The following is a 21,248-nucleotide window of genomic DNA, read 5'->3' on the forward strand; positions in this document are numbered from 1 at the left end:
TTGTGTCAGTGTGTTTCCACTCTAATTGACTTTGTTACCATGGGGGAACCTCTCAGGCCAACGCAGCAGCTGATGAATATAGAGCAGGGTTTGCCACACTAGATGAGCTTGCTGGAAGCTTTTGTGGACAAAACCTAACTCCCATTTGTAATAGATACTACAATCTCTCTTTTCACATGTTTTCCTTTAAAATATAACACAACATTGACCGAACTAAAACATGCAAATATTGTTCTTACTAAGATGTGATGTTAGTGTGCAGTATTTTTCTTTTCAAATTGGATTACTTGCTCCAAAATCACATTTGTAGCAGGAAGCTGGAATACCTGGAGGAAACAGGGAGGGGATAAAGGTCCTGACATGAAGACCCCCGGCCCAAACTTGACTGAAATGGCAGGTATTCTTGCTATGAGGCTGGAGTGCTAAGACCTCCTCCACCCTCTAAAATCACAGTTCAGCAAAAAGTCAGACCACACTGAGGTTTTCTGACAACAAAGCCCATAAAATAAACTAAAATTTGAAGGTAATCCATCTTACAATGCTTCTTTGCGTCCAGGATTATTTCTGCTATGTATTAGTCTTCATTTGGTATTCTACTCGGTCTTTACAGCTGCAGGAACTGTATTTGTGGGATTCCCTCAAAATTAAACTATAGCATTTGTTATAATGAAGGAAAACGTCACTGTGGCTCACTGGTGTGGTTGTAATAGCTTTTTGGACAACAATAAAGCTCTGTGGCACTGAGGAATTATGTATAACGCAGCCACACAAACAGCACTTGTTTACATGCGGAAAGTCTTTGATGGTTTTCCTAATCATATGCTTTTGTTGAATTTTCTGACAAAAACATGAGCATAAAAGATTTATGCTTGGAGCCCTTTTGCAGGAACTGTGTGTACATCTGTGTCAGGTCTATTGAGACTGGAGGTGCCAGGAAGAAAAGGCGGGGGGTGGGGGGGGGGCAAGAGCAGGCGAGCAAGTCAGGACAGAGAAGGGGAGAACGAATTCGATTGAGACAGAGTACCTGCATGTTGTTGAACCAGACTGGAGCTGAGAGGTCCCACAGAGTCGGGCCTGCTCTCACTGGTCTAATAGCTGTTTGATGACCTAGAAACATAGAGTATCCTCGCACTTATGTAAGACTCCGAAGGCCAGTAAAGAAGTTACATGGACACGCTGCTGTACACTCATTCATCCACACCACAGCATTATTCATCATCATCCCCCACCCCTGTTTTTGTAATCTGACATGTTAGACTATGATGTGGGTGTGATCTAGATTTTTCTAAGCTGGCAAATATTTCTGTCCAATACAGGTCAAATGACCAAAAATCTGTGTTCCGTCTCAGATGACAGAAGGTGCAAAATCCCGGCCGCTGGTGTTGGAAATGTAACCCTCAAACAAAGCCCGAGCAAAGCTGAAGCGAGAATCAGCAGAATGTAAATGATTCAACAGCACCTCTAAGTGGCTGCAGGAGCTCGTCTGACACGCAGTCACGCCAGCACTGAAGAAGCGGTTTTCAGCACTCATTACTCTGAATCTGTCTTTTTCTGACTCTGTGCTCAGCTGTTGCTCGTAAAACTAAATGATTTCACTTTGATGGTTATCCCGTTTTAAAATGCAACTGCATTAAGGGGACATTTATTAATCACATACTTGCAATTTAAGGTCGAATTTAGCTGCATTTTCAAATCGGTGTCAGTAAAATGTTGCTGATTTTTGCATGTCATGATACGACGGTTATAGATGCCTCACTGTGATCCGGTGCTGCTGCTCTGCAGTGGCTGGGCTTTGTGCAGTGCTGCTGACTGTATGTTTGGAGGGCTGATCGGTGAGCTTGCTGAACTGCAGCTTGTCAGTGAATTTGTAATTCTGTCCCGTATCAGTGTAGGTCAGGGTTTGGTCCGGCGTCGTCTCTGCATCTGTCTCAGTGCAGTGGCACTATCGTCTTCCAGGCCTTTCATTTTTCTGTAGAGTGTAATCCAGCTTCAGATCGATACACACACTTGAGTTTGTCTTGGCTCAGCTCTTTTTTGTTTGACTTTTTAATCAGGAGTCGGTAACTTTTTCTCACCGTGGTTTCCTGGTAGAGAAACGGCAGCAGACAGTTCATGGTCGGGGTCACGTGTAGTCTCATGACATTAAATATTCCTCTCTGTCTCCACAGCTCTTCAGGGAAGTAAGAATAATGAAGTTACTGAATCATCCAAATATAGGTAAGTTTCACCGAGAAGCTGCTACAGCCTCCTGGATTGGGATTATTAGTTATTTAAACTAAAACTGTGCAACTATGATGACCAATGGATCAATCAAAGAAATGACCAGTGAGGAAAGTGCCTGTGGCATCAAGCTACACATACAATGATTTTATTGATTTGGATCACCTGCTTTTTTTTTTATTTTGATAACAGAATTAGATGGATTGATTTGAACCTCATGAGTAGTGAAAATATCCTCTAACAGCTAACCTAGTGTATCCCTGCTTCTTGCTCCTTCCTTCCTTTTTTCCACGTGTCCTGCAGTGAAATTGTTTGAAGTGATTGAAACAGAGAAGACACTTTATTTGGTGATGGAATATGCCAGTGGTGGTGAGTGAAATCATTCATGCATATCAGCTAAATTCCTTAACATGCTGTTAATTGCTTAAATTTAATACTGTTTGAGAGAATTCTAACACACATACGGTGTAAAATTCTTTTGAAACAGTCTATTAGACTACCTATTTAGGGGCTGATATATGTGATTTTTTTTAACAGCTTTGGTGGATTTTCTCAAAATGTTTTATGAGAACGTGTGTAGTTTTGTTTGAGATAAAAAAGTAATTATAAACCGACTAATAATTCCACATTTCTTCCTCCTGCAGGAGAAGTATTCGACTATCTCGTGGCTCACGGCCGAATGAAGGAGAAGGAGGCCAGGGCCAAGTTCAGACAGGTGAGTCATCAGTATTGCAGCGCCCGTACCTCTGTCGTCACTCTCTCACTGTTTTCCGAGGGAAGACTGCATGCACCAAGATCAAGCCTCGTCACTGACTGCAGAGGAAAGATGGAGAGCAGATAGCTTGGGCCTGAGAAGGCAGGAGGTTCAGAGCAAGTTCCTCACAGATGCTGTTCTGACACCTAGTGGCGCTGCAGGAGCAACAAGGCATAGAACTGAGGTTTTTGAACGCAGAGGCCTCCTTCGTGCTCACTTATACACAGACGAGAGAAAAAAATCTTTTCTTATTTATACACTAGCTGATGATCTGAGTGAGTTTTCGTTTGAGGTCTCTCAGTAATTATATTGGATGAATCAAAGGAAGTGTGTGGGACAGCCTGTGTGCGTTTTTCTCGGTGTGTCGTCCAAAATCCAGAAAGGTAAACATGTTTGTTTGTGCGCATGCAGGTGGGTGTTTTCTGACAAGTAACAATGTGTTTTCTGTATAATTAATGCCTATTCTGACATATGTTAGTGAGACGTCCTCGTCAACTGTCATAGCAACCGTGTCCCACACGGTTTTTTAGCAGGAGAGGCGCACTCGCAGGAGGAATGCATTTTCTGAACCTCAGATGAAAATTACTGCTCGTTACAGTCAGTTTCTGCCCCTCATCTGGAGGCAAAGTGTACTGGATACCGCTGTTTGTGCATCTATGAACAATTAAAAACAAAATTGTGTTAGAAATTAACCTGACTGTTCCCAATGTGTCCCCACTGACAGGATCTGCCATGCAAATTTGTTTGCCATCCAGAAGATTCAAGAAAAACCACAAAGCAGAAAAAATGAGCTTTATGTCTTTAAACTGGTTATTAGAGTGGCTGCTTTTCCTCTTCATGTGAAAGCATGATTTAACAGTCTTGAGACTGCCAGATGGATGAAACTCTGCTTTATATAAAAACTGTTTCAGTTCTGTGTTGATTATGTGACTCTTGTGAACCCACTCCCTTTTAATGTTTAATGCACCAGTAGTGCCCTGTGACATTTTGTGTGATTGTATTTCAGATTGTGTCTGCAGTGCAGTATTGTCACCAAAGGAGGATAGTCCACAGGGATTTAAAGGTGAGAATCTGACCTGATCTCTGCTGAGGAAACTTGCTGTAATCTCTCATGGTCTGAACGTGGCAGATATAATGTTCATAACTGTACATTTTCCCTCTCTTTCCCACCGCAGGCGGAGAACTTATTGTTAGACGCAGATATGAACATTAAGATAGCGGACTTTGGCTTCAGCAATGAGTTCACAGTAGGCAGCAAGTTGGACACGTTTTGCGGTTCTCCGCCGTATGCGGCTCCAGAACTCTTCCAAGGAAAGAAGTACGATGGCCCCGAAGTGGATGTCTGGAGTCTGGGAGTAATCCTTTACACACTGGTCAGCGGATCTCTGCCCTTTGATGGACAGAACCTAAAGGTGAGCTCTCACTCCAGGAACTACCACTGCCCGAGGTTTGGGCTGATTTTAGTTCGAGTGAAAATTGTTTACAGCAATGATCCTAATGTGCCCTGCTCAAAGAAAAAAGAAGAAGAAGAAGCAGAAAGCGGCTATATAATGTCATTGCTCCTGGCAGCCATGTTGCTTTGTTGATTATTGTCATTTGAACACTATAAACTGGGAAATGTGACCTTCTCAAGCCTCCCCAGTTATTTTTAGCTGCGTTTGATGTCCTCTTGCACACACACACGTCACACATCTGATTTCAATCTGTGTGTGGACATCTGGCTGCAGAGGCCTGAAAAAAATCATTATTATTGTTCAGATAAAAACCTCTGCCCTCCAAGTTTTTTCATGGTTTTATGAGGCAGCAAGTAACTGTTACTGTCATTAGAGCAGGGGTGTTAAACATATGACTCGTGGGCCAAAACGGGCCTGATAATTTACCATATATGGTGTGAAAATTACTAAGAATTTAAACTTAGTTAAATTAAAGTTGTTTGGACTTCATATTTGTTATTGCAACATTCCGTTGCAGGTGATTATGAGTTTGTTCAAAAAATTGTTTAAAGGCCTTTGGCATAACATTTCAAAACTCCAACATGCAGCCCTGCTCACTTGAGACATGCTGACAGTGTGAACCGACGGGCCAAACAGTAAAAGTTGTAGAACTGAATTCAGTGAACATTTGATTCGGAAGATTTTGTGTTTGGATGTGAAACACCTAACGGTCTCAATAGCTTCCAGGCTTTACTGTTAATGCTCCTTTGAATGATTTTTACATGAATTTAAATGGATGAATAATTCTATTTGAATGTGAATTTGCCACCACAGCAAAGGCCAGAGTGAAAGCAAAGTGCAAACTGAAGCGCTTCAGTCTGGGATCTTGAAGTGTTTTTTTAAAAAGTAAGGAACGGACTGGGGTCAGATTTGAACTGAGTTAGGAGGTCGCTTACATGCATTGACTCTAAACTGATTTACTTGAATAATCAAATTAAACAGATAATATTTTATTGTCTGTGTACAGATTTAAGTATTTGCATTATTCATGAAGCAATTCAGGAAATGTTTATAACGTACTTTTTTTAAATCGTGGTGTTATTATATTTGGGGCACATCAAGTGGCAGCATGTGAAGTGAAGAGGGCTGTTTGTGCTCCAAAAACCTATTTCAGCTCTACAGAGCAAAAACAAAGCGAAAGGATTCAGACTGTTCCACTTTGCATTCATCATTCAGCCAGAAACAGAACTCCAGATGAACCCTAATGTTACCCCGCATGTTAAGATGCTCCCCTGTTGCTAATTTTTGTAACTGAAGGCTTGTTTGGTTTCCCTCTCTCTGGTGTGCAGGAGCTTAGAGAGAGAGTCCTGCGGGGGAAGTACCGGATTCCTTTCTACATGTCCACAGACTGTGAAAACCTGCTGAAGAAACTACTTGTGCTCAATCCCGTCAAACGCGGCAGTTTGGAGGTATTACCGGCGTTTTCTTTTGACGCGTCTTTGTTTGCTCCACATCCAGAAATGTTCTGTAGCACAGTTAAAAAGACAATTCAAAGCAAGATTTGTTGCACATCATCTTCAAATACACACAACTTCTGTTGTTAATTTTGAAACAGCCTCTTTTTTTTTTTATTTATAGCCTCTCAGATGAAGATTTAATGAAACTTTACAACTGAACTTTAGAACTAAACATTTACTGATAAAACTAGCTGGGCTATTTGGAAATTAAGCTTTCGCTACAACCATGGCGAGGGCTGAAGTTGGTTTCTGCTAAACATAAACATATTGCGCAGTCATTTTAGTCGGCACTTACTGTCCAGGTCAATACCCCCCTGCATTCAGAACCACACCCAGGTTCAATAGTAAAGATTTCGCCACCAGCACCGACGATTGATTCTACTGTTGTCATTCATTTTTCATCTTTACAGTGTACATTGCACAAAAAGGTAAATCGGTCTGGAATGCACTCATGCAAATCCGTTAGACCATATATTTGATTGGCTAAGATTACAAGGACTTGAAACTGAGGAGCGTTATCAAATTTGAAAAAGAATAAAAAGTTTGCTCTGAACTGTAGAAGTTGTGAGATCGCAGCGCTGCAGAGCCAATTAGGTGAATTTACAAGTCAGTAATATGCTGGGATATAAAAAGAGCATCCCACAGACGCTGAATTTGCAGACACTAATTGCAGAATTGTTCGTCATTCTTAGAAAAAATGATATTTCTCAGCCCCAGCGTTGCAATGCATCATTAAATAATCTGTACAGAGAGGAAAACCAGGAAACAAGATTACATTGTCCCAGCTCTCTGGACACTGCATTAGAAACCAACATGATTATGTAATGGAGAAAAGCGCATGGGCTTAACCACAGTTAATGAACAGATTTTTTTTCAGCATCTATAAAGTTAAATTTTCACTGGACCACAGCAGAAACCAGATACTGTTTCATACTGAGGTGAAACAGGAAAATGACAAGTGGATTGATTAATCAAACTTTGTGCTTCTTTTTAAAAAAAAAAAAAAAAAGGAAATGTCAAGCCAGCGTGTGCTGTTATCATTGATATTTTACAGTGTCCCATTTTTTAAGAGAATTTGTGCTGCTGCTGTCATGTTGTATGATTGTCAGACGGGATAAATCCTGTGTAATTGGGATTGCTGTTGTAGTGAGCATGTATCGGCCCTAATGGTCTTGTTGCTTCTGTGTTAGCAAATCATGAAAGATCACTGGATGAATGTGGGTCACGAGGAGGAGGAGCTCAAACCTTACATCGAGCCTGAGGCCGACTTCACTGATTCATCCAGAATAGGTGTGTCTCTGTGTGTGTGTGTGTGGTTGTATATGTGAGTGAACGTGGATGTTGCCTTTTGGTCGTGTTCAGTGTGTAACCTCTGGCGCCGCTGTCTGTCCTCTATCAGAACTCATGGTAACGATGGGGTTCCCCAAAGACGAGATCACAGAGTCTCTGCAGGGCCAGAAGTATGACGACGTGATGGCCACCTACTTGCTGCTGGGCAGAAAAGCCCCGGAGGTGAGATTGTTCGAGGTTGCATCAACTTGACATCATCGTCGCCCGACGTCACATGACCACGTCCCTCCCGGTGTGACTTTGTGTTGCAGTTCGAAGGGAGCGAGCCTCTGACTAACAGCGTTCTGGGTCAGCGGCAGCGGCCGACCAGCGACATCAACAACAGCTCCAGCATTTCCCCCGCCCATCCCAAGGTCACGCGCAGCATCTCGGCCAATCAGAAGCAGCGCCGCTACAGTGATCATGGTGGGGATGATGATGGTGGTGGTGGTGGTGGTGGTGGTGCCGTAGAGAAGCCAAGTAAAGTAACCTCGTCCTTCCCGGCTCTGAGAGTGCTGGCGGCTGCGTGTTGTGTAGGGGGAAGCTACTCCAAGTCGCTGCACATCGGCCCAGTCATCAGCTCTCAGTGTCTAACCGCGCTGATGTGCCTTTGTGCAAAGCACAGCTATACTGCTTCTCTTAAATCCATTGATTACCTGTCGGAAAATTAAATAAAGCAAATATGACTCTCTGTACTGTTGCATGCAGCGACTCAACCTGGACACTGGTTGTGTAGCAGCTTCCTCCTATGTCATGTGGGCCATTGTATCTGGCGCCATCTTCTGGCTGGCTGCTTCCCTGCAGCTCTCTCAGGAACAGCACCTTCAAAGCATGAGGAGGGAACAGCTTTGCTTTGTACCTTTTGTACGTGCTCACCTTGGCTTCTATAACTGTACGACCCATGAGACGGAGTGTCGTTGCCGTGTATCATATCTCACAGTGTGGTTGACGTGTAGCTCCCGGCTCAGAGTGGCTTTGCTTGACGCCATCGTCTCAAAGACACCGTCCTTGTCTCATCCAGCGGAGTCATCGGGACGGTCCGTTCAGGTGAGACTTGTGTGAATTAGTTTCTGTGTGCGTGTCTCCTGTCAGTGGGCCCGTCCGTGCCGCCGGCGGTGTCGTACACCAAGCGCGCCCAGGCTCTGAGCGTGGAGAGCGACCACAGGGAGGAGTGGGACGGAGCGCGCCGACTGGAGCTCAACACCTCCAAAGGAGACGTTCCCGCCTCGCCGCTGGGAGTGCAGGAGAGGAAGAAAACCACAAGTGCTGTCGGGGTGAGAAGACACGCATCACGCTGCTTTTTCAAATTCACATGAGCGCAGAGACGAGTTACGAATACTCCAATACAGTCAGAAGTTCTGTGCCACATGTTGTCCTCTTTTCAAGCCTAAAATGCTGAATCTGTTCTTCCGTTTTTTTTTCCCCTCTATAAGCAGACCAATGGTTCAATGACTCGTAGGAACACGTATGTGTGTGAACGATCCTCCACCGAGCGATATTCAGCTATTCCAAATGGCAAAGATAGCAGGTAAACACACAGCATTCACATTTCTGACCGTCTTACATACTGTTTTATTGCAGGATGCTGGAGCCAGTCCCAGCTGAGGATACATCCTGTCCAGGACTAACAGAGAGACAGACACACACCACTAAGCAAATCTTTCAGTCACTTCTGAAAGAATTATTCAAAGTGCCCTAACCCAAATCGTACAGAAAACCTCATTTTCTACTGTCTTTGGTTATAACAGCAGGTCAGACGTTCTGGATGCAACAGTATGAATTCCACAGGACTGATCTCAGAATCATGCATGTTTGTTTTTCAGAAGAATTTAAATCAGTCTACAGAGTTCTGTCTAAAACAGAAGAATTCGTGGCTGGTCACACTAATTATTGGCTTCTTCTTTTTTTTTTTAGTTATTCACTTTCCGTTGTGTCAAGTTGAAAAACTTACATGGTCCCATTCAACTGTTGCACAGCACTGCATAATAACAGCAATGATAATAAAAATCTACTATGAAATTGCAATGTACAGTAAAGTCAAGTGGCGAAATAAAACGGATAAGATGCTAAATGGGAAGGTAAATACATTTTGACAGAAAAAAAGCAGTTTGAACTTAGTTAAAATGGAGAAATATGTTTGAATGAAAAAACTGAAAGCCGATCACTGACTTGACTGACTTCAATGCCGTCAGGCAGACTGTGTGTACAGCCTGAGAGTTCACCTGTCAGAGTTCCCTGCGTCCGCACTACACCGCGATCCACGCTTCATGCTCCTCTGTCTGTCGTTGATCTCCAGTTTAACGGAGGTATCGGGCAGCACGCCGTCGACCGCAATGAGCTCCACGCGGCCTCGTCACACCAAGTCCATGTCTTCGTCGGGACATCCCTCAAAGAGCACTCTGCCTCCTATCGATGACAATACCGAGCTTAAAGCCAGGTGAGCAGCTCAGTTTAGCTCATGTAAAGAATAGGATGTGTTTGAAAAAAATAAACTCGCTTTACAAGCGAACGTCTGCGTTGCAGCTCTTCTCCTCGAGGCCCCTCCACATCTCCATCAGCACACAGTATCAGCACCCCGGAGAAGAACCGTTTCCCCCGCGGCACCACCAGCCGCAGCACCTTTCACGGGGCGCAGCTCCGAGACCGGCGCAGCGCCACCTACAACGGGCCCCCCGCCTCGCCCACATTGTCCCACGACACGGGGGCTCTGGCCCAACAGCGCAGGGGCACCTCCACAGGGATCATCAGCAAAATCACCTCCAAGTTTGTCCGCAGGTCAGTGGAGACAAACGGCTGCGCTCCTAAGCTGCCTGAGAGCGTTTCGGTCTAAATACTGTCACAAAACCACAACAAAGAAAATGAAAAGCCCTTATGAGCTGCTTTCAGTGCCTAAATGAGTAGTTGTGGTTTGCATGTCACTGTTTTAAGGGACAATAATGAGAAGTCTGAGTAAAACAACAGCAAATCTATCTGATGAGTTAACCATTTTTTCCTTTGCGCTCACTTTTCCAAATTTTACTAACGCATTAATATATAGATTATTAAAATTCAGTAACCGAGTAATTAGAATGTGTTTCCACACATTAGCATTCAGAAATTGTTTAGCAGGTGAAGGTGAAGCTGGATGAGATGCTTATGAGTTCCTACAGAACATGTCAAAACCCGAGATAATTAGTTCAGATTGATTTACCAATCACAGCAACAAACGCACAAAAGAAGGCACAGTCTTCAACCAAGCAGGATTCAACCAAACCTTTTTTTTTTTATGTTAGAAATTTATTCAGTAACAAACCTCTAAATAGAGACACAAACTCTTTTTTGTCAATTAGCTGCTTTCTCAAACAAGACTAAATGCAGAACCACACAGCAGTGTCTATCTTCTGTTGCTCCTTCTTTTTTGCTGCAGTCATTTATTTTAGTATTCTTAACTCATTATCAAATGTTATTACATTTTTCTCTTAATATGTACCGGCAACCTGTCCCAATAAATACAAAGCAAAAACAACTGAACAAAGAATATCAAGTTATCTGCCTGCAATGAAAAACCATTCACCTGTTTGCTTGGTTGTTGCTACTTAAAGTTGAATACAGGTATTGTTTTTTCTTTTTTCTTTTTCTTTAATTTTCTATTATTGCTAGTCAAGCCAAACAGCATCACACACACACACACACACACACACACACACACACACACACACACACACACACACACACACACATACACACACTCCCCGCCTCTATATTACCCAGTGTCCCCAGTGCTTATTCTGGATCCACCAGCACTTGTGCCCTTTGCTGTCATGACGACGAGCAAAGCACTGACCCTCCTCATCCGTACAGCAGTGTCACCTTCACGCTGGTCCATCTGGTAGACGCTCACAGCTTTCTCTCCTTCTCTCCCTGCATAGAGCTCTGTCTTTCAGGTCGACCCGGAGGTAGGAGAACATAACGCTTGCTGCACCTGTCCCCACCCTCCCCTGTCCGACAACAACAACAACAAAAACAGCAAACTCTGTGCCCACTCTGACCTTGGCCCGTGTTTCCTTAACCCCTGACGTTCTTGCCCACTACACCACGCCCTTGACCTACTGACACCCCTGTCATGCCCTGTACTTCCTTCCCTTGTGTCCACATCCTTTACAACAAGCGTCATAGCTCACCAGCTTTTTTTCTGTACTAAGCCACCAGATATCTGCTTCTCAAGCTGCTAGCTTTCCTCTCCTTACTCTCCTCCCCTCCTCATGCTGAGATTAAGACAGAAAACCAGACCGTTTACAGAGGCCAAATCACAGATTTAGAGCTACGTTTTGTTTTTTGCACTTTTCACAGATCAGTGGGGATTAAGGACAGGTAGTGTTATGGTGTGGGACGACGCATCTGGTCTGTGTGAGCTTTAACCTCCAAAGGTCACAGTCACCTCATTGTGTGCTGAACCCCAAAACCCAGGAGTGTGGATTCTTTCCTGGCATGATGCCTGACAGTCCCCCTCTGTGTCCAGTGATGATGGGGAGATGGTGCTGGTAGCGGGTGGTGGTGGTGTTGATATCAGCTTGTGGGAATAACAAGTCTATTCCTGGTTTATTTCAGGGTGCCTAGTGAGGGAGAGGCCAGTGCCAGAACAGAAACACCAAGGTGAGAGTTTGATTAAGACACTTCACAGACCCCCCTCACCCCTCTAGTGGTCCTCGAGGTATAAATACAGCAGTGTTGCTGATCCATTTCCAACTAATGATTGCCGTAACCATCTGCTTAAAATGTACATTTTCCATGAGTTGCTCGTGGCTGCAGTCCATCTGTCTGTGCATCTTCTACACTGCTTCATCCGACTTGGGCTCACCAGCTCGGCTGATTATGGGTTAAAGCATCACTGCACTACACTGACCATTTTCCTCTTTCCTGAAATTATGCAGCACATTGTGTTGGTCTGTCACATAAAATCCCAATCAGATTATATTTACATTTGTGTTATAATGTGACAAAAATACTTTTTGCAAGAGATTATTTACAGTATATAAACAATAGCTCACACAAAGTAACAATACATATACAGTAAGGTGCATTACTTGCAAGTTTTCCCACCTCCATCGCACCTCTGATAGAATTGGAAAACTGTTGAAAACCACATCAGCTGAAACCTGTTCCACACAAGTCACTGCAGGAGAGACGGAAAACTGACTGCAAGAAAACATTCGTGGCAATTTGATCAATGGAGGAAGATAAGAACTCATAAATGATACTTTTTCTGACCTCTTTTCTGGTATGCTATTATCTTTTTTATTGTTATGATTATTATTTCAGTTTCCCTTCTTTTTTTTTCTTTTGGTTTCTACTCATGCATATGCATTTTTTTTTCCCTCCTCAAAAGGCATGACAGTGTCCTTTGTTACTTCACAGTCTGAAGTAAGGCGGCTGTGGCTCAGTTGGCAGAGTTGTCATCTCACAGTTGTTAGGTTGTTGGTTCAATTCTGCATGTCAAAGTGTCTTTGGGCAAGACACTGAACCCCAAACTGCTCCCAGACGCATGGCGGGCGCCTCCACAGGCGTGTGAATGTGAAAAGTGCTGTATAAGTGTAGACCGTTCACCACACCGTCTGATCACAGACAGCATCCAAAACCATTTCATGTCTGTCATGAGCTCAAGTACTGATATGTAGAATTTGTCTTTGAAAAAAGTGATTCACTTGTTTATTCGACAGATATAAAAAAATATTTCAAGTCAAACATACATAGCAGTTTTATTTATAAAGCACTTTCATACAACCGTGGTTGAAACAAAGTGCCGTAAGTGAGGAGTACAGTTTAAAACATAAGAAATAAAACTATAAAATATTGCTAAAACAGGCATAAAAAGACAACAAGAGAATCCCAAAATAACACAGACCTTCCAATACAAGCATAACCAACAACAAGGAGCTGCAGGCTTTCCTACTCCACATGGAGAACCTCATGACTGGACTTGTTTAAAGTTGTAATCTATTGGATCACAGCTAAATCTTCTCAGCCACAAAGTATAATATAAAATACAAATTAACAGTATTTCTCCTTAAAAATGGCAAAAGATGTTTTTTACTGTCATATGTAAATGTGCAGAGTGTGTAATTAACCTCCGCCATCCTCTTCCTCGTTCTTCCTCCTCCGCTGCTGCAGGAGTGCATCTGGAGACACAAAAGAGGAAGGCGGCCGAGACTCCAAGCCTCGCTCGCTGCGTTTCACCTGGAGCATGAAGACCACCTCGTCCATGGAGCCGGCCGAGATGATGAGGGAGATCAGGAAAGTCCTGGACGCCAACAGCTGCGACTACGAGCAGCGCGAGCGCTTCCTGCTCTTCTGCGTCCACGGCGACGCCCGCCAGGACAATCTGGTTCAGTGGGAGATGGAAGTGTGCAAGCTGCCCCGCCTCTCGCTCAACGGCGTGCGCTTCAAGAGGATATCGGGCACGTCCATCGCCTTCAAGAACATCGCTTGCAAAATTGCCAACGAGCTCAAACTGTGATGGCACACGGCGCCCCGGTCGGTCTTGGTCGAGCTCTGGCTACAGTCTCATCTCGTCACTGGATAAAAGTGTTGGCTCGCAGGACAGAATTCAGCACTGAGGGTCCGCACCGCGCAGAAATCAGGGTGGACTCGGCTGGTAACGTGCAATACTGGCCGCGAATGTACTGTACAGGGTAGTGGATCAGAGACAGGTGGCGAGGTTTCACCTCTGCGATGGAGAGCGAAAACAAGCTCGCGCCCCACTTTCTTTTTTCTTTTTTTCTTTTTTTTTCTTCCGTCCAGCCCTCTGTCTCTCGCATCAGCCCGCCGCTCCACGTCAGAGGAAGCATTCATATAACACATGCAGTATGCAACCGAAGATGACCATCCTGCAATAAGGTTTTCAGTCTTTCTTTTCTAAGCGCCTAACGACAAGATCTACTCTCCTCGCTGAATAACCATTAAAATTACTGTAAGCAAAAATAGCCGCTTTTCCACCTGTGTTAAGTCAGTATATAGATCAGGCTGGAGCCCATACTAAAAACTATGTAAAAAGAGAATTGTACTGTATGCATAACATCTGCAGGTACTGTATTGTATATTGATTTTGCTTTCTGTACAGAATTTTATTGTCAATACTGTCTTTTTTCATGGGATTTAAGTTCTTTCCTAATATAATTGATGTCTCTTAGAGCATTATTCTTTCAGTCTGTGAGTTTTTGTTTTGGGTTTTTTTTTTCATTTTTTTTTTTCATTTTTTTTTAAGAGCCACCATATGAAAATAGTGTTTTTAATTTTATTTAAAGAGCACTAAATTATTTTGTGGAATATTAAGGGATGTGTTCCCTTGCCTTTTATGTCATATTTTTTTGCCTATTGAAAAAAAAAAAAAAAAAAAGAAACACTAAGTTGCACCACATAGACTTGAGTAGTGACTTCAGTTAAAACTGAAACATGTGTTCACTTTATTTTCTCTCAGCAGTAGGTAGGCGATCAGGAGATCCTGCTGCCGTTGCACAAGTTTTCCAGGGTGACGCGTCCGGACATGAGAGTATGCACCTGTGTTTCTTTCATGTTGGTTTGGTAGTCCTCAATTACTTTAAAAAAAAAAAAAAATGCAGGGTTTAAATCAGTTTGCTTCAGAAAGCGGGGGACCAGATGTCTTTCTCCAAACGACTGAAGATGCATGAAAAGTCCTGAAAATGACCTCACTTGAAAAAAAAAAAAAAAAGTACAGAAAAAAAAAAATCAGTGTTTCTTGCAAGGCCTTTCTAAAGAGGCTGATTTATCCTGCCACCAGTGTGATTGTGCAGGTACTCGTGTATCTCCTTTGCTTGTTTTCTTTCTTTCTTTTCTTTTCTTTTTTTTTTTTAATTTCAGCAAATTTTGTTGTATTTATTCCATTACATTGTAATGTGCTGCTTTGTAGATTTGAGGCGTGCACTTTGTTGGAGAAAATAAAAATGATTTTATTTGTTTGTATTAATCTTATTTATTATTCTCAGCCGTGTTCCCGACCAGCGATGTCAGTAAAACTGTGTTCCGCCCGCATCAATACAGTAATTCAAAGGAGGACACTCCAAAGCAGGTTAATTTATATCATCTATATGTAAATTGACCAAAAATACTGTTCAATCTTAATATTTTCTCACATATTCATAAAACTAGAATTGGTTGTAGTTTCACTACTTCTTCCAAACCAGTTATAAGAATCCATTCAGCTCAGTGCTGCTCAGTGTTGTTAGTTCCCCCCTGTGGACAAATGAGGAACAGCCAGTATTTTCACTGTAAATTTGCAGTTATATCTTTATAATCAGCACCCCTCTAAAAAACCGATGTAGCTCTGACTGTTCAGTGTGAGTTATGTGTTGTTACACAGCGCAGGAAGCTCAGGTGAAATGTAAACCTTTATTGACTCCATGTAGCATGTTAGTCCTAATTATGACACAGTCGATGTATTTTCAGTACATGTTAGCCAAAGATAAAGCAGTATGAACAATGACCTGTTTTTTTTTTTTTAAACGTGAGTGTTGAAAATAGCTCCACGGGTTCCCAGTTGTGAAAAACTGTATTTTCAATACTTTAAACATCATACAAACTATTAACGATAAAAATGTAAGTTGCAGGGATATACAGTTTAGACTCTCACACAAAATCTGCCAAATTAATGAGCGTAATTTTAAATCCTTCTCTGCAACAAATGTATCCAACAGCTGTGGTCCCTCGTAAACCTACAAAAGCTTCATTTACAAATCTTCAAGCTTACAAATGGAAAGACAGAAAAATGTAAACATTTCATTTTGGCAGATTTGTTCAGTTAAACATGTCCACGGATTAAAAAGTACCATTTGAATATTACTTTTCTGTAGATAAATATATGAGATTACAAATGTATAAACATTGCTGAGTCACATGTAAGGCTGAACACAGAGACACAAAAAGAACCGTACCGGTTGGTCTGACTGGATGGATCTGTGAAGATGGACGCTGCATTACTCAGAATGAGACGGCCGGCGTCGGGCCCTTGTCATGCATTAATGGCTTGATAACAAACTGGCTGTAATCCTAACTTGAGACGCACACAAGTAACTAAGCATGCATCTCAGACTAATATATTTGGCTGAGATCTATGCCTTTATCTTTAAAATTTACGTGCAGTTGTTTAAAAAGATTGTTTTCTTTGTTTTAATCAGTGGGAGGAATGTCTGCCTCTCTCAAGTTAGGATCAACACTCTCAGAGTTTCTTAGTGCCTTAACCTTCTCCAGACATAAAAATAACCAAACAACTGATCAATCAGGCAACAACAGATAAAAATAAAATTCACTCAGTTGCTCAGATCAATGACCAGATGTTCATAGATCTGAGTTTTCCCTTTGAAACTGGAGGCCAGCAGGAACTGGCGGTTGTCTATAGAGACGGGAGAAAAGGCCCGCGGCGCCTGGATGTTCAGCTCCTGGAAACGGACAAACTCGCCCTTCTTGGCATCCCAGCGGTACACCTGGGTGAAAGAGTAGTCGCTGCCCAGGATGGCGTACTGCCAGCTGCCCACGACGAAGGGCTGGAACACCATGGAGCCGCGGGAGGGCATGGTCTGCATCTCCCTGAAGAGGGCCCCGTCCCAGCGCATCACTTTGGAGTCGCCGATGAAGCGTGTCAGGCAGATGAATAGCTCGGACTTGACCTGAAAGTGCTTGACGGCGTAAACATCCTCCATCTCCGGGATGTCGGTGCGCCGGTCGAACAGCTTGGTGCCTTTGTTCCACTGGTAGATGACGGGCCTCTGGGAGCTGCTGGACAGGATGAGGTGCGGCTTGGAGGAGATCTCCATGTACTCCACATCCGTGTCCCGGTACCACGGGTGGAGGGACTGGTGGGAGTAGAAGCCGTTGCCGTTCCACTTGTAGATGGTGGTCAAGCCGGCCTTGGAGCTGTCCGCTATGACGAAGAAGGACTCCCCGTCGATGCGGAACGTCTCCACGTCGTTGGGCTTGCGGATCCTCAGGATGTCGATGCCTTGGAGCTTGATGAACTTGTTGGCCGAGGTGTCTCGCTTGTAGATGTGAGAGCCGCCGAACAGCTGAGCCACGATGACGAAGAGCTGGTCGTCGATGACCAGAGGCTTACAGATGACTGTGGAGGTGCCTGTTGAGAGACAGAGAGAATGAAAACGGACACTGGAATACACAAAAGAGCTGCTGGGTCTTCATAAAGCTATAGTCACTTCTTAATATTTTGTTTATTTTTCCTCACAACCCCATGATACATTTAAAATGACTTACTGTCAATATCATCAAAGTTTCTGAAGACCATCTCCACATGATCCCACTCCAGAAAGCTGCATTTCCCAATGAAAGGCTGAGCAAACACCACATACTGGTCATTCCCGAAAGAGAAGGCTTCCACGGATATGGACTCAAACTTCAGGGACTGATAGGAGGCAAACTCTGAAAACAAACAAAAAAAAAAAAACCCCACACACACTCAGCACTGAACAAGTCCAAACAACGGTTATCATATCCACGTTGGATCAAAGCAGCGACGGGGTTTTCCTGCGTTACCCGTGGTGATGCAGTCGAAGGACTGCGGCGCCAGGCCGTTGATTTTCTTGTCGAGCAGCGAGGCGGGGCCTTTACAGTAGATCTGATCCACGGTGGCGTTGGTGTTGTATATCCAGTCCACCAGCCACTTCAGCTTACAGTCGCAGGTAAACTGGTTCCCCCGCAAGTCTCTGGTGGTAAAAACAACAAAACGGAGCATAAGACTGACCGGCAGCCCCTGAAAACATCTCTGCTCTCTGAACGGACTGGACGGCCAGACGTAGCATCACTCTGCTGTTCTCGACAACCAGAACCACCGCGGAGAGGGACCGAGCGTTCGCGGCGTCTGATAGATTGCAAACGATCCTTCTTCCTCGCTGCCGCATGTAATTTTAATGGTGTTAAAAGCACCAGCTGCCCACACGTTTTCCCGGCCTTGGCTCAAGCGGAATGAAGACACGGCTTGCTAAATATAGCGGGCTGTGCATAGCGCTCATTGTTCATCACAGCAGAAAATATCAGCCTTCTATATTAATGGGCTTCATTTCTTTGTGAGGCGAAAGTAAAATTCATACTTACATTTTGGTCAAGGCCTCAAGGCCCTTGAATAAATCTTTGGGCAGAGTTTCCAGATTGTTGTAGGCCAGACTCCTGGTATAAGAGAAAAAAACACAATTATCCAGAGTAAACCACCCACTTTCTTTTTCTCTCTCTCTCTATTTTCACATACAGTTTGTTTGTATATCATTAGAGGAGTTCCTAGATGTTATAGAATAGACCGTGGATGTGGTATTCCAGCGTTTCTTCACAGCTTGCTGCAGCGCTATCCATTAAGGAGCTTGGTCACATACAGTCACCCCAGAGACTGAAGGCAGGAGCATTGCTTATTGTGAGTTTGAGGAAACGTTCAGCTATTTTTAGCGCTGCCTCCTCAGCCATTTTACAGCTGTCTCAGCGACAAAAAAAGGGAAAAACGTCTACTTTGTTGCTAAGAAGGTTGATGCAATTCTTTTTTCCTCCCAGTCTCTTTAACATCATCACATGTTCAAATCTATGACATGTTCTTTATAAAGGCTTTCGCTTGATTTGTAAAAAAAAAATGTGTTGCACTTACAACACTTTGCATTAAAACAGATAAGACTAAACTTTGAAGGGTCGCTCCTTACAGATGGTCAGATGTTCAATTCAAATGTATCTCAACATTAGATTCTAGGGGAGGGTTCTCATCCTCCAATGCCTGAACGATATTGTGCCACTAATGCTTGATTGCAGTTCTCTTTCCTGATGTCTTTCACCTGTGTCTGAGTGTGTGATTGCCGTCACCTGGTGGTTTTGGGAAATAATGGACTGTCTGTTCTCTGGTTGTCAGTATGTCAGTGTTTCTGTTCTCGTGCGCATCAGTGTTTCAGTCCTTCCTGAACTGAAAGTTAACAATTTCACTTGTCAAAAGTTATCAAATGGGTGTTATAGTAAAACAAATTATAGGGATCCTTCTCTAAAAAAGTTTCAAATCCTGCTGAATCCCAGATTTTGTGTCTCCTTTTGCACGGGATGTTAATCGGTGTACTTACAGATGTGCCAGAGTTTTCAATCCACGGAAAGCATACGGTGATATCGACTTGATCTGGTTGTTTTCAATAAATCTGGAGAAAAAGTGTTGAGTAAAAGCATGAGAAAAAAAAACACATTGTTTTTTTTTAAATGGGTTAAGAGTAAATGTATGTGATCCACTCACAGATACTCTAGATGGGGAAGACCCAGGAAGGCGTCCTCGTTTATAGATTCTAGATTATTGGCTGTGAAGAGGCTGTACAGAGGAAACACGAGTTAATATCTTAGAATCCATCAACATTTTACCAATAATCTAACTGAGTTCAGTCATTTAATCATGGTTCTTAAAGGCTGAAGACAAGGATCGATGCAATGTAAAGGATGTTCTGGGACTACAGGGGATTCCCCCTTCAAAGGAAGGAATTTCCCATGAATAGATCTCATCTGAACCTGCTTCACAAGAGTCGCTCAAACACCTTAATGTTTGGATGGATTCCCAGAGAGGGCAAGCCAGGACATCTTTTAGAAATGTATTTTTTTAACCACTGTTTCGCTTCCTCTGCTCGCTGGTGTTTTAACATGCAGCATCAGTGGAATAAAGGGAAACGTCTTGGACATCAAACATGGCGTTGATCGGCTCACTGGAGACTGACAATGTGCAACAAAGACTGAAGAAGAGACATTTCCCTCACAGGAGGTGCAGGGCGGGCGTGTGGATGAAGCTCTCCTTCGGGATTTCAGTGAATTCCGACTTGACGAATGATCTGTGGGAACATTAGAATAAAAACCCTCGTTCAGTGACGACAGGCTGCCTCACAGAACATGCAGCCTGTTTCCTGAAGATACATCAGTATTCTGCAGCAGCAGGAGAAAAAAAAACCCACTGGTTTGGATGCAAAAAGAGCAAAATGTGACTTACAGCGAGATGACATCGGAGGGGAAGCTGCGGGGGATCAGACCCGCGCTCTCGCACAAGGCGTTATCTTTGGTGCATGTGCAGGACGCGGGGCAGCGCGGCTGCCGGGGTCTCTTGCTCTCCACGGCAAGTAAAAAAGACGCCACCACGATTAATCCGAGCCAGGGCGATCTCCTGGGCGTGATCTCCATCCCTGCGGACCGACCGCTGCGGGCACGACTTGCGGCTCTGAGCTGCCCCGATGCGCGTGAACCGGGGTGTCCGCCGTGGTCCTCCTCCCCCCCCGGAGGCCGAGCGCCGAGCGCGGCTCTGCAACCACAGCGCTCCGCTAGAGAGCTAGATCCTCTGTGGAAAACAACAAACACAATCTACCTTAAAGCCCGTTGCCATGTGTGTGTATGTGTGTGTGTGTGTGTGAGTGTGTGTGTGTGTGCGTGAAGCTTAAGGAAAATACCAGCTGGCGCGGTGACAGGCGCGGAGTGAGGGCAGGTGGGGATCCCAGCGGGAGCAGACGGAGCATCTTCATCCAAAACCACGCCTATGTTTTCAGCAAACGCCACTCTCTCTCCCTCTCTCCCCCCTCTCTCTCTCTCTCTCTCTCTCTCTCTCTCTCTCTCTCTCTCTCTCTCTCTCTCTCTCTCTCTCTCTCTCTCTCTCTCTCCTCTCTCTCTCTCTCCTCTCTCTCTCTCTCTCTATAGGTTACGGAACTGTGCGATGTTTTCCGTGAATCAGCTCGAGAGAATCAGTGACATGAAGCAGCTGGTCGCAGATTGGCGCAGACTGTGCGGGGAACCCGGAGCCTGCTCACCAGGAGCAGTGATGAAAACACTGCGGCAGCGCTGAGTCTCTCTGGACTCCAGAACCTGAGTGGAGATTTGGCATTCATGTTTTTTATTATTATTATTTTTTTTTTTTGAGGTTCTAAAGAAATCCCAGAGTTGTTGCAACATTCATGCGCTTCCTTGTTTGTGCATAGTTTCCATGGCGACTGAAGGATGCAATGTGTTGTGACCTGT

The 21,248-nt window shown here is 43.9% G+C and overlaps 2 protein-coding genes across 9 annotated transcripts in view; one reads left to right on the forward strand and one right to left on the reverse strand.

Moving 5' to 3' along the window:
• The window catches only part of mark1 (MAP/microtubule affinity-regulating kinase 1), a 32,106-nt gene extending 17,085 nt beyond the window's left edge, over window positions 1-15,021 (forward strand). Inside the window, exons 4-19 of one of the 8 annotated variants that reach the window (XM_030106825.1) lie at window positions 2,169-2,217; window positions 2,524-2,589; window positions 2,865-2,935; window positions 3,981-4,037; window positions 4,150-4,386; window positions 5,757-5,876; window positions 7,115-7,214; window positions 7,324-7,436; window positions 7,526-7,733; window positions 8,346-8,527; window positions 8,687-8,781; window positions 9,550-9,690; window positions 9,777-10,028; window positions 11,162-11,188; window positions 11,841-11,885; window positions 13,401-15,021. In XM_030106825.1, coding sequence (XP_029962685.1) covers window positions 2,169-2,217; window positions 2,524-2,589; window positions 2,865-2,935; window positions 3,981-4,037; window positions 4,150-4,386; window positions 5,757-5,876; window positions 7,115-7,214; window positions 7,324-7,436; window positions 7,526-7,733; window positions 8,346-8,527; window positions 8,687-8,781; window positions 9,550-9,690; window positions 9,777-10,028; window positions 11,162-11,188; window positions 11,841-11,885; window positions 13,401-13,746 — 2,109 coding nt within the window. In that variant the 3' untranslated portion in view covers window positions 13,747-15,021. The remainder of the gene's footprint in view (window positions 1-2,168; window positions 2,218-2,523; window positions 2,590-2,864; window positions 2,936-3,980; window positions 4,038-4,149; window positions 4,387-5,756; window positions 5,877-7,114; window positions 7,215-7,323; window positions 7,437-7,525; window positions 7,734-8,345; window positions 8,528-8,686; window positions 8,782-9,549; window positions 9,691-9,776; window positions 10,029-11,161; window positions 11,189-11,840; window positions 11,886-13,400) is intronic. The other 7 variants (XM_030106826.1, XM_030106829.1, XM_030106830.1 and 4 more) reach the window with 7 other exon arrangements.
• A 595-nt stretch (window positions 15,022-15,616) lies between these two features.
• On the reverse strand, window positions 15,617-20,838 carry LOC115399450 (leucine-rich glioma-inactivated protein 1-like). The gene is made up of 9 exons (XM_030106835.1): window positions 20,687-20,838; window positions 20,236-20,577; window positions 20,009-20,080; window positions 19,501-19,572; window positions 19,337-19,408; window positions 18,345-18,416; window positions 17,787-17,956; window positions 17,508-17,672; window positions 15,617-17,370 (listed from the first exon to the last, which is right to left on the reverse strand). Exons 2-9 carry the CDS (start codon window positions 20,421-20,423, stop codon window positions 16,553-16,555), a joined length of 1,629 nt encoding a protein of 542 aa, XP_029962695.1. The 5' UTR covers window positions 20,424-20,577; window positions 20,687-20,838; the 3' UTR covers window positions 15,617-16,552.
• Between the last annotated feature and the right edge of the window lie 410 nt (window positions 20,839-21,248).

Source organism: Salarias fasciatus, chromosome 13, assembly GCF_902148845.1.
Source record: "Salarias fasciatus chromosome 13, fSalaFa1.1, whole genome shotgun sequence".
In the NCBI taxonomy this organism is placed as follows: domain Eukaryota; kingdom Metazoa; phylum Chordata; class Actinopteri; order Blenniiformes; family Blenniidae; genus Salarias; species Salarias fasciatus.